Raw genomic sequence first — 12,651 nt, forward strand, 5'->3', positions numbered from 1 at the left:
CTCCTCTTACTATTTAGCATCACTCTCTGTTCCTTGCCATTCCCTGTTTGCTGGCCCACTCTCTTGCTCCAAGTGATTTTGTGGCCTGATGATATTCTTCCTGTCCTTCAGCCCTTCCTGCCATGATTCTCCATGACTACTGCCATGATTTGCAGCCCCTCATGAACTTTCAGTGTTACATCTGCACAGTACATCCCTGATGTAGATTCATGAACTCCTTAGATAGATCCATCTTAGAAACTGTGCTAGCAAGCATAAGAGAAGCTGCTGGAAGCCAGATTGGGGTCTGCTCCCACATTCAGGGAGTACATCAGCCAGCACTGCACCCCGGCTTAAACACACTCAGAATATATACTGGTAGGGCTTTATGTTTTTATTTTTGTTTTTGTTTTTGTTTTGTTATTGTTACTTTTATGAGGTAAGTTTGTTTTTTATTACTTTTTTATGTTGAGCCATATCTCTAGCCTATGTTTAATTATTTTAATCACATATAAACATTTTTATTTATTTATATTCACATGTATGGGTGTTTTATCTGTATGTATATATGTGTACCGTATGCATGCTGTGCCCACAGAAGCTGTCTGATTCTCCTATGACTGGTGGTTGTGTGCCACCATATGAGTAGTGGAATTCAAACCTGGGACCTCTGGAAGAGTATTCAGGGCTCTTAGCCACCAAGCCATTTTTCCAGCCTGTAATTACATACATATATGTTTAAACATACACTCATAGTTCTATGTCTTTTAACCAGCTTCACTAATGGCGGTGATAGAGGAACATAATTCCATCACAAAACTAATAATAAGTCTCAGTTTTGATTATATATATTAATATTTGAATAGAACTGATTTTTTTTCAAAGAATAAGGTCCAGTGAGGAGGGACTCCTGAGAGAAGAAAGCCACCAGGCTGGAGGGACGCTCCCACAGTTGAGAGTGTCTGCTGCCCGTGAGGAGGACCGGATTCAGTTCCCAGCACCTACATCAGATGGTTCACAAATCACTTAAAACTCAGACAGTGGGCTGGTGAGATGGCTCAGCGGGTAAGAGCACCCGACTGCTCTTCTGAAGGTCCTGAGTTCAAATCCCAGCAACCACATGGCTCACAACCATCCACAACGAGATATGACTCCCTCTTCTGGTGTGTCTGAAGACAGCTACAGTATGCTTACATATAATAAATAAATAAATAAATAAATAAATAAATAAATACCTCAGACAGTGACCTCTCCTGGCCTCTGCAGGCACTTATGCACATGTAGCACACAAATGTACACGCAGGCATGCCATATGCAAATAAAATGAGTCTTTCGTTTACAGTAAATCCCTTTAGGACTTATGGCAGGAATTTCCAAAAATTGTGGTAGCTGAGCAGAGCATGTGGAAGCCAGGGCTCTGCTGAATGTGAAATGGCGGCATGTCCCCCAGAAATACACTCATGGTTCTCTCTGCCTCTTTCAGCACGTGCCAGAAGATGAGGCCTATTTCATAGCCAAGGAGATTCTCGCTACAGAACGAACTTATCTGAAGGATTTAGAAGTTATCACTGTGGTATGAAACCTTATTCCTGATCTCTTTAATTTTTCTTACTATGTTTTAGATATAAACACAGATGTTTCATCCTGAGAAATATGTTTACAGACTCGAGAGCTACATATGGAAATTCTGTTGAATATGTTTGCCTTACAGCATGATGTCTAATCATGTCAGAATGCTCATGTCTTGCCGGGTAGTGGTGGTGAACACCTTTAATCCCAGCACTCAGAAGGCAAAAGCACAAAGATCACTAAATTCAAGGCCAGCCTGGTCTGCAGAGAAAGTTCCAGGACAGCCAGGGCTATACAGAGAATCCCTGCCTTAAACAAACAAACAAACAAAAAGAATGCTAGTGTCTTTTCATGAAGCTACAAAGCTTAGAATATATCTACCTGAAAGCTTTAATCTAGGACTGCTTTGTTTAAATTTCACAATTATACAGTCCACAAAGAGGCTATGTGGAATGCTGATTTAAGCCATCTTTATATCCTGGAGGAACTTTGCTTGGTGTCTCAAGGTCACAAGACCTCAGGGGAGCATGGCCTTTCAGTCCCCAGCTGAGCCTCTCACCATGCCAAACTCTTCCCACAGTGGTTCCGAAGCGTGGTGATCAAGGAGGAGGCCATGCCTGCAGCCCTGATGACCCTGCTTTTCTCCAACATTGATCCAGTCTACGAGTTCCACCGAGGCTTCCTCCATGAGGTGGAGCAGAGGCTGGCACTCTGGTAACATGCTGTGCACCTCATGTGCTTGACTCCCACCACAGAGGAGACTAGCACGCATGGTTCCCACACCCTGGACCTCTACTGCACACACGGGTGGCACCTTGGGATGAGGCCTATGACAAGCAGTCTCTGAGCCCTGAACCTCTGAGCTCTGAGCCTTGGTAGTGCCCACGCTTGACCCTGTCACTAGCCTCAGGAAATTCCCATCTTCAGAAACTAATTTAGAACAATTATTTCATTGAAGTGTATTTCAAAACCATCTTGGGAAAGATAAAATAAATTTTATTTATCCCCATTTCAGAAAAGAGAGCAAATTTAAAAAATAAAACAAAACCAAAAAAACAATCTGTCTTCACCTGGTTCCTATCGTATTTAGAAAAATGCAGTGACTGTTGCTGTCAATTTAAATTCTTTCCACCTCAGAATCCACCCATGGCTGACTGCGAGGGGAAGTGCCCTTAGTCCAGCGCCAGGGAGGCAGAGACGGGAGAGTCACGTCGGAGGCAGGCCAGCTTCAGTGACACAGTCAAACCCTGTCTCAAAAAAACAAAACAAAACAAACAAACGGGTGCGGTGGCGCACGTCTTTAATCCCAGCACTCGGGAGGCAGAGGCAGGCAGATTTCTGAGTTTGAGGCCAGCCTGGTCTACAGAGTGAGTTCCAGGACAGCCAGGGCTACACAGAGAAACCCTGTCTCGAAAAAAACAAAACAAAACAAAACAAAACAAAAAAGACTGACTAAGCAAGCTGTTACCATCAAATCATGGTATTTTCTATAAGCTTTCCTGGTGTTTATAAATGTTCTTGTTCCTCTAAATCCAGGGAAGGGCCCTCCAGTGCCCACTTAAAAGGTGATCATCAGCGAATCGGGGATATCCTCCTCAGGAACATGCTTCAGTTAAAGGTAAGGCAGATTAACTCAGGCCTAGCACAAAAGCCTGAGTGAAAACTCATCTATGCTCTCAGAACAGTGTCCCCTCACAACAGCATTCCCAAGAACAAGTTCATCTTCCCACTCTCCACAGTGGGGTTCCTCTCCAAAGAGGGTTCTCAGCTCAGCACGCACCTGAACTCTCCACTCAGCACAGGGCTCTCTGGAGAGTAAAGTTCTTCTCAAAGCTGTCCCCGGACAAGGTTCTACATTTAATAGCAGTGTTGGTTCAACCGGGTTCTCCTAGAAATAGTGTTCTTCAAAACAGTCTCCCAATAACCACAGTCCACCTCAGGGTTTTCCTGGAAGGGATTTCCTTCAGAGCAGGCTCCTCAGAACATGGTTCCCTTACAAGACTACTACTTACAAGAGAGTCTCCTCCTAACAGAGGCCTTCTCAGAGAAGGTTTCCTTAGGGTATAACAAAGTTCCCCTCAAAACATCAGACCCCAGGACCAGACTTCACCTAAGACAGATGAGCTCAAAATAAAGGCCTCTCAAAAAAAGAAACTGTTTTCGTCAGGGAAAGATCAGTCAGCAGTGGTTACGGTGAGGACCAGCTGTCCAGGAGTACTAGATGTGGAAATGGAATAAGCCGCACACGAGGATGGAGTTGAAGACAGGGAAAGATGGAGTTCTGAGGAAACAGGTGCTCTGGCTTGCACGCTCCACAATAAGCATCTGTGGTGTGCCCTGTCAGCATTCCCAGCTACTATGTGAAGGCAGTCACGCTGATATTCCACCCACCCAACTACCCTCTTCCTCTAAACATTATCCTTTTGTGCCTCAATAGGAATTTACTAGCTACTTCCAAAGACACGATGAGGTCCTAACAGAACTGGAAAAGGCCACAAAACACTGTAAAAAGCTAGAGGCGGTCTACAAAGAGTTTGAGCTCCAGAAGGTCTGCTACCTGCCTCTCAACACATTCCTGCTGAAGCCCGTCCAGAGGCTAGTCCACTACCGCCTGCTGCTGAGCCGGCTGTGTGCCCACTACTCTCCTGAGCATTGCGACTATGCCGACTGCCATGGTGAGTACACACCAGGCCTTTTATACTCTGAGGGCTAAGGAGCAATAATTAGACTATACTAGCTGTTTTGTGTCAACTTGACACAGGCTGGAGTTATCACAGAGAAAGGAGCTTCAGTTGGGGAAGTGCCTCCACGAGATCCAGCTGTAAAGCATTTTCTCAATTAGTGATCAAGGGGGGAGGTCCCCTTGTGGGTGATGCCATCTCTAGGCTGGTAGTCTTGGGTTCTATAAGAGAGCAGGCTGAGCAAGCCAGGGGAAGCAAGCCAGTAAGTAACATCCCTCCATGGCCTCTGCATCAGCTCCTGCTCCCTGACTTGCTTGAGTTCCAGTCCTGACTTCCTTCATTGATGAACAGCAATGTGGAAATGTAAGCTGAATAAACCCTTTCCTCCCCAACTGCTTCTTGGTCATGATGTTTGTGCAGGACTAGAACCCTGACTATGACACTGGCTCTACCCCAGAAGGGCTGACAACCCCAGTAGCCAGAACAGGCCATTGGTCTTTTCTCTCCTTAGCTGCTGCAGGAACCACGTTCCAGGCTGTACTGGTTCAGGACCTGTCTTTCTGTTCCCCAGGCATAGTCTTTCTCAGGCCTTGATACTTACATGGGGTGGGGTAGTATAACCAAGGTGGCCTCCTGCTGTCAGGACTTACAGCTGCCATGAGGGCACTAGGGGTTGGGGAGTGTCCTAGAATGACCTGTTTCTTGTGGATATTTCTGTCCTGGAAGCCTTGACTCTAAAAGTTACCAAACATTTTAGCCAAGTGGCTATTGGAAGTTTCTGGCATATATAAACTATCATTTTTTTTTATTTGTTAAAGTGACAAAAAGAATAAAATTTAAATCTTGTTCATCAACAAATAGAACTTTTAGTTATAGCATAAATTTACTACAGGAGGTTTCTGTCTACAAGTCATTGAAATTGTCCTTAAATATATGATTAGCTGGGAATGGTGGTTCATGGTTTTTATCCTAGCTACTTAAGATGTTGAGGCAGCAAGATCATTGGAGTCCAGGCAGTAGGGTTCCTGGAGTCCCCTGGAGCTGCAGGTAGCTATGAGCTGACATGTGAGTGCTAGAAACTGACCGCAGGTCCTCTGTAGGATGCCCAGCCGCTCCCAGGCTAGCAACTGCAGAACCAAGGTGAAGCAAGTGCTCAGAATCAGCAGCCTGTAGCTGCACATGGCTCATCTTCAGACTGAGAATATAACCCAGGTTTTTCCTGATGTTTTCAACGTTGAGTACATATCATTTGTAAACAATGTGTTTATGGTTTGTCAAGGATAATAATGCTGCTATGTGTTCCCCTCTTAATTTGCTTTTGTCTCTGAAAGCTACAAACAACCTATAGGAACACTGCTCTTTATGGACTCCCTGAACCCTGCCAGGATAGGGCTGAGAATAGGTGGGTATTAGCCCAGCCTGGAGACGTGTCAAGCTACTGCTGATGAAGGGGGATCACAAGTGAGAGGCACTATGGCCAGGCAGGAAGAGGGTCCTGATAAAAGGGGGAGCAGGGAGCTAGAGAGATGGCTCAGTGGTTAAGAGCACTTTCCCTTGGAGAAGACCCAAGTTTGGCTCCCAGCATCTATATTCAGGTGGCTCACAATATCCATTAACCCCAGCTCCAGAGGATCCAGTGCCCTCGTCTACACTCTGAGGGGCTTCTGCACTCAGATTTGCCCATAATCACAAACCACGAGAGTGCTCGCGTGCACACATGTGCACACACACACACACAAATACATACACTCAATTGAAAATAAAACTTCTTTTAAGAAAGGAGAGTGGTCCCTGTGATTGGTTCCAGTGGGGAGTTGGGTCACTGCACTGTGGGCTGCGTGGAGACAGGACTAGATAGATAGTGGTTTGTAGCTAGCATAGCCTATCCCAGACTGGTTCCCATTCCATGTTTATCCTAGTGAGTTTCTTTCTGGCTTATTGACATCTTACATTTGCTTCAACTATAGGTGAGCATCTCTTACAAGAAAGAAGTAAATCTCTTCAAATATTTAAGACATAATGATCTGATCTCCTTAAAGAACTAATAGTGCAGGCCGGGCCTGGTGGGGCACACTTTTAATCCCAGCATTTGGGAGGCTCAGGCACGAGGATCTCTGAGTTTGAGGCCAGTCTTGTCTATAAAGCAAGTTCCAGAATAGCCAGGGCTCACACAGAAACCCTGTCTCAAGAAACAACAACAAAAATAAAACAGAAAAAGAACTACTAGTGCTTTGCGATCTGTACAAAGCCTACTTTCCTCTCGCCAGCCCATGTCGGCTGGCGGACCACTCGCTTCAACAAAGCCAAAGTTTCCAGGGTGTCCGAAGGGGACCACACTCAACATTCTGTGAGCACTGAATGACAGTGGGCCAAAGCCCTGCCAGGACTCTGGAGTGCCTCAAATTAAAGCCACACTATAGAATACTAGTCTTTTACAAGGCAGAAAGTGGAGTGGGGGTGTCTTGTTCAGGGGTCTAAACTGAGGGACTTGTCTACACAGAGGCACTGAAGGCCATCACAGAAGTGACCACCGAGCTCCAGCAAAGCCTTACCCGGCTGGAAAACCTACAGAAGTTGACAGAGCTACAGCGAGACCTGGTCGGTGTAGAAAACCTCATTGCTCCTGGAAGGGTAAGTGGCCATACTTGGGGAAGAGTTTATGCCTGTTCTCTTTAACTGAATTTTATGAATGTAGCCTAAAACTCACCTTACAGTACACAATCTGTGGTTCTTAGTGAACTCATTAAGTTATATAGTCATCATTAATTAGGAACATTTTCATCACCTTAAAAAGAAACTCCCAAGCTGGGCGTGGTGGTGCACGCCTTTAATCCCAGCACTCCGGAGGCAGAGGCAGGTGGATTTCTGAGTTCGAGGCCAGCCTGGTCTACAAAGTGAGTTCCAGGACAGCCAGGGTTATACAGAGAAACCCTGTCTCAAAAAAACAAAAAGAAAGAAAGAAAGAAAGAAAGAAAGAAAGAAAGAAAGAAAGAAAGAAAGAAAGAAAGAAAGAAAGTCAGTCCCATGGCAGCTGGAGAGATGGCTCAGCGGTTAAGAGCACTGACTGCTCTTCCAGAGGTCCTGAGTTCAATTCCCAGCAACCACATGGTGGCTAACAGCCATCTGTAATGGGATCTGATGCCTTCTGAAGACAGTGAGTGTACTCACATATATAAAATACATAGGAAGGAAGGAAGGAAAGGAAAGGAAAAAGGAAAAAGGAAAAAGGAAAGGAAAGGGAAGAAAAAAAGGGAAGAAAAAAAGGGAAGGAAAAAAAGGGAAGAAAAAAAAGGGAAGAAAAGGAAAGGAAAGGAAAGGGGAAAAGGAAAGGAAAAAGGAAAGGAAAAAGGAAAGGAAAAAGGAAAGGAAAAAGGAAAGGAAAAAGGAAAGGAAAGGAAAAAGGAAAGGAAAGGAAAGAGAAGGAAAGGAAAGAGAAGGAAGCCCAAGACCCAATAGTAGTCAGTGCCCATTCTGGTAAATACAGTGTGGGGAGAGCCACCCTCATAAGGTACCAGAAGACTAAAGGAAATGCATGCGCACTAGCAGGGATGCTGGTTCACATCTGCAATCCCAGCACTTGGGGCTGAGGCAGGAAGACCCTGATATTGAAGCGAGTTTAGCTGCATCACGAGACTCCATCTCAGAAGTCTGGAAGGAAAGCAACCAAACAATGCTTCTAATGTTTCCTCCCCCCCATGGGTTATATCATTTATAATATGAAAACTCTTAATTTTAATGACATTCAAGTTGTCTGTACTTTAGGTGTCATATACCAGAAGATATTTCCTAACCTGAGATTTTACGCCTATTTATATTTCTTCTAATAGTTTTTGTTTTTCTGTTTTCCTTTGGCAGGGACTCATGTAACCCAGGCTGGCCTCAAATTCACTGTGTATTTAAGGATGACCTTGAACTTACAGTCTTTCTGTCCTCCTGCCTCCACCCCCTGAGTGAGGGATTAGAGGTGTGCATTCCAACACCTGGTCTATGTGATGCCAGCAATAAAATGTGGGCTTTATGCATAGTAGGCAAGCATCATGTGAGCCACATACCCAGTCCTCTTTCCCAATTAGCCCAGTTTTATTCCTTTTCACATGGCTATCAGGCTGTCCTGGCACATCTGAAGAATGGTCTTTTGTCCTCCTTATAAAAAATAAAAAGCCCTATAGATAATGTGGGCTTCTTTCTGGACTTGCAGTTCTGTTCCAAGGGCTGGTGTGTCTCTTGGCTGTACAGTCACCAGATGACTCAGTACTGTTGACATAAGGACTGGAGTAATGCTGGGCAGTGGTGGTGCACACCTTTAATCCCAGCACTCCGGAGGCAGAGGCAGGCAGATTTCTGAGTTCGAGGCCAGCCTGGTCTACAAAGTGAGTTCCAGAACAGCCAGGGCTATACAGAGAAACCCTGTCTTGGAGGGGGGGGAAGGACTGGAGTAAGAAAGCGCTTAGTAACTAGCCCTATGAAGTACTAACTACTACAGAAGTTCATGTATAGGGTGGTAGACCTTTCTGCCAACTAGGAAACTATTCTCCTAGGGGCTGTTTCTTCATCTTATGTCAGTGAGCACATAAAGTCTTTTTGTGCCTTACTTGGTATCTGCAGGATTGCACCCACGGGGGTTTCCATCATTTTGTTCCTTTGGCACCTTTCCTCTGACTTGTTTTATTGGCTCCATATGTGGCTCCTTGACATTCTAGGCCTGTGTGGCGTTAGGTTCTTGTTCTTTAATCAATACTCCAGAGCAAGGTAGCTAACTCTAACCACCTGTTAATGTCTATGGAGACTTTCTCCTTCTCATACTGCTTCTGCCCAGCCTTTCCCATGGCAGAATTCAGATGGACACGTCCTGACTCAGTCTCCCAAATGTCTCTCTGCTAGTCTGGCCCTCTTGGTATTCTTGTCTTGGCCAGATAGACAACTGAGGACTGAGTTGGTACCAGAATATGCCTCTGGTAACTAGAGGCACTGTTGAAGGTAGGGTGACTCCCCAAGAGGGCTGTCATTCAGCAGGGCTTAAGAAGCCAGAGGGGGCTGGCAAGATGGCTCAGCAGGGAGAAGTGCTTTGTGTAGGTCTGGTTTAATCCTCAGATCCCACAAAGTTGCAGGAGAAAACTAGACCAGAGGGGCATCTTCTGGCCTCCACATGTACACTATAACATGTACATATGAGCGAGCAAGCAAGCAAGCTAGAGTTTGCTGTTGGCCACCATGACCTTTGGCCCAGCTACATGACTGATGCACTGTCATTCATGGGAACCTAATTGTCTTTCAGGAGTTCATACGTGAGGGCTGCCTTCATAAGCTCACCAAGAAGGGCCTGCAACAGAGGATGTTTTTTCTGGTATGTTTCCCACTGTACCCCAAACTGCATCTCCAATCTGGACAGGAATCAGTGGATGTAGTTTTGTCAGGAGAGTTGTTTCCATGACTACTACCTCAGCCCTAAGAAACTTCATCCCAGGTGACAGCTCACAGTCACATGGGGACTCAGGAGGGACAGGAAACAGCCTGCCCTGGCCTGTTTGGTCCTATCCCACATTGTGGGAGGACAAGCAGAGTCATCATCAAGATGGCCTATAGAGAAATGTGCTGGTGGCTCAGTGACAACCAGGGGGTCTCAATGCTAACCTAAGAACATGGGAACAGAGGACCTGACCATATGTCCTCATCTTCTCAGGTTTTCATTCCAAGTACCCCAGACCTGATCCATGCAGGCGAGAAGCTGACTGCACCAGCCAGAGTTCCTGGCTGTTCCTACTAGCTAGGCCAGACTAGAGGGGCTGGTGGCTGGCCCCCCAATTCTGCTGGCTCATGTGGCTGCTACATACATCTGGTCAAAAAGGATCAAGGAGTGATCTTTTTTTCCAGCAATCTCCAGTAACTTGCATAGATATAGTAAAAACAATGGCCGTCTATAGTCATCAGAGTCAAACTATACTTACATTGAAACTTTGTCCCTTGTTTGTAGAGTTCACTTATCTAAAAGGCTTCCCCTCCTCCAGTTTTCAGATATGTTGCTGTATACAAGCAAAAGTGTCACAGGAGCCAGTCATTTCCGGATCCGCGGCTCCCTTCCACTCCGTGGCATGCTGGTGAGTGACATCAGGCTTACCTGAGGTTTGTCTTTTAGGCACTGGGCTGGACTTCTGTCCCACCTCTTGCATACAGTTGCAAGTCTGTGGAATTTTTTTCAATGGTGAGCAAGCCACATATTAAGGCAATTTGTTGGATCTTTGTTTGCCTCAATTCCTCAAGGCTTTTGTTCTTCCTGAACACCAGAATGCACCATATTCAGCCAATGGGCGGCTTTCTGGGGCAGCCGGGACCCTTTAGACTCTAGCCATGGTCTCCGTTAGCACCTGACATAGACTCTAGCCGTGGTCTCCGTCAGCACCTTACAGTATGCTTACCTTCCCCACAACTTGGAGTCAGTGTTGGTATTCAGCTGTTTCATGTACCATTCAGTTTAAGAATCTCATCCAAAAACACCTGTCCCATGGACAGACACAAGGCCTGTGTTCATTGGACTATTTGTGATTCGAAGCTGCTGGGAGCCTTCTGAATACCCTGCATATGTACCCACAAACATGTCTGAAATGGGATAACCACTGAACCTTAACATAATCCAGTGTATCAACTTTGCCTTTGGGTGTTGATAAAAACCCTGGTCAAGGGCTGTAGACATGGCTCAGTGGTTTAGGAGTGCTCACTGCTCTTCCAGATGACACAAGTTCAGTTCCCAGCACCCATGTCAGGCAGCTCACAACTGCCTATAACCAAGGGACTTAATGCCATCTATGGATACCTTCACACAGACACACACATGGATAAAAATCAATCTTTAAAAAACAAAAGAAGGGCTGAAGAAGGCTCAGCACTTGATTCCCAGCATACACATGGCAGCTAACAACCATCTGTAACTCTAATTCCAGGGTATCCAACACCTCTTGTCTCCATAGACAGTGCATGCATGTGATGCAGATATACATGCAGGCACACGTCCATACACATAAAATAAAAAGAAAGAAACCTCAAAACAAATTTCAGAAACAAAATTAAAACCTATTTAAAGTCACAGAGTCGGGAAGATCTAGAGGCTGTCTTCTTTCATGTAGAGCTTGGGACCTGGCCTGAAACTTGTCCTGGAGACATGGAAGGCAAGGGCAGTGCAGCATGTCTCCATGGTCCCGGACATCTCAGTGCTGTGGTCATCTCCTCTCCCCTCACACTGCCTATTGTGGCGGTGTCTACAACTGACTCAGTAGGCCTCTGCTCAGCCCGAAACAGGCATTTGTTAATGCGTGACTCTACTTTGATGAACTCAGCAAGGGGCCACCTCTGGAAGACAACTCCATGGTTTAATGGTTTACTTTTAAAATACACATTCCTGTAGGAAAGCCCTGAAAAATACAAGACTCACCTTGACTCCAAGCACTCCAGGTTTAGCTATAGTAACTTCTTTGCCAGTTAATACTTTCCACAAGTGGCTTTGTGAGTAGTAGTTTTCTTTTCCTCAGTAATTCATCTTGAGCACTCTGTTACATTCTCTGACTTCTCTGATGCAGTAGAGGAGACTGGTGACAAACATGAAGCTTGTGTGCCTAATATAATATTCCATTAGGCTAAGTATGGTCTTTTAAGAGTGTATTCCAAAAAAAAAAAAAGAAAAAATAGAAAAAAAAAAAAAAGAAGAAGAAAAAAAAGCGTGTATTCCACTGGAGAGATGGCTCAGAAAAGGTTAAGAGCACACTGACTGCTCTTCTAGAGGTCCTGAGGTTCCATTCCCAGCAACCACATGGTGGCTCACAACAACCACCTTCAAGGAGGTCTAATGCCCTCTTCTGGTGTGTCTGAAGAGAGCAATGGTGTACTCATATACATAAAATAATCTTTAAAAAAAATGTGTATACCACATGTTGCTTTGAATCTCTTTGCTCATCACTGTCCAGCAAGAGCACCAGTCAGCTGCTCACGAGTTCTAAATGCGCATGTCTATGGGGGTGTGCATGAATGTGGAAGCCCAGGGGTCAAAATCGGGTATCTTTGAATAGGGTTTTCCACCCTATTTTTTGGGACAGTCTCTTATTGAACCTAGAACTCATCAATTTAGCTAATTGCTAGCCCATGGGCTCCAGGGATCTGCCCGTCTCTATCTCCCTAGTACTGGGATTATAGATGTTCATCATACAGCCAGCTTTTTACATGGGACTTGATGACCTGAACTGAGCCATCTGCTCAGACCCAGGTTACAAATACTTTTTGTTAAGTATTAATTACCTTTTTTAGTTTCTCCATAATTTAGTGGAACTTAAAACTCCATCCCGTAGCCGGGCGTGGTGGCGCACGCCTTTAATCCCAGCACTTGGGAGGCAGAGGCAGGCGGATTTCTGAGTTCGAGGCCAGCCTGGTCTACAAAGTG

At 45.3% G+C, this 12,651-nt stretch overlaps 1 protein-coding gene across 1 annotated transcript in view; it reads left to right on the forward strand.

Annotated features, from left to right (window-relative positions):
• The window catches only part of Farp2 (FERM, ARH/RhoGEF and pleckstrin domain protein 2), a 105,214-nt gene that overhangs the window by 86,448 nt on the left and 6,115 nt on the right, over window positions 1-12,651 (forward strand). The window contains exons 15-21 of the mRNA XM_021197379.1: window positions 1,463-1,552; window positions 2,129-2,262; window positions 3,085-3,166; window positions 3,986-4,223; window positions 6,730-6,860; window positions 9,505-9,573; window positions 10,235-10,324. Of these exons, the coding sequence (XP_021053038.1) occupies window positions 1,463-1,552; window positions 2,129-2,262; window positions 3,085-3,166; window positions 3,986-4,223; window positions 6,730-6,860; window positions 9,505-9,573; window positions 10,235-10,324 (834 nt within the window). The remainder of the gene's footprint in view (window positions 1-1,462; window positions 1,553-2,128; window positions 2,263-3,084; window positions 3,167-3,985; window positions 4,224-6,729; window positions 6,861-9,504; window positions 9,574-10,234; window positions 10,325-12,651) is intronic.

Source organism: Mus pahari, chromosome 5 (assembly GCF_900095145.1).
Source record: "Mus pahari chromosome 5, PAHARI_EIJ_v1.1, whole genome shotgun sequence".
Classification (NCBI taxonomy): Eukaryota; Metazoa; Chordata; class Mammalia; order Rodentia; family Muridae; genus Mus; species Mus pahari.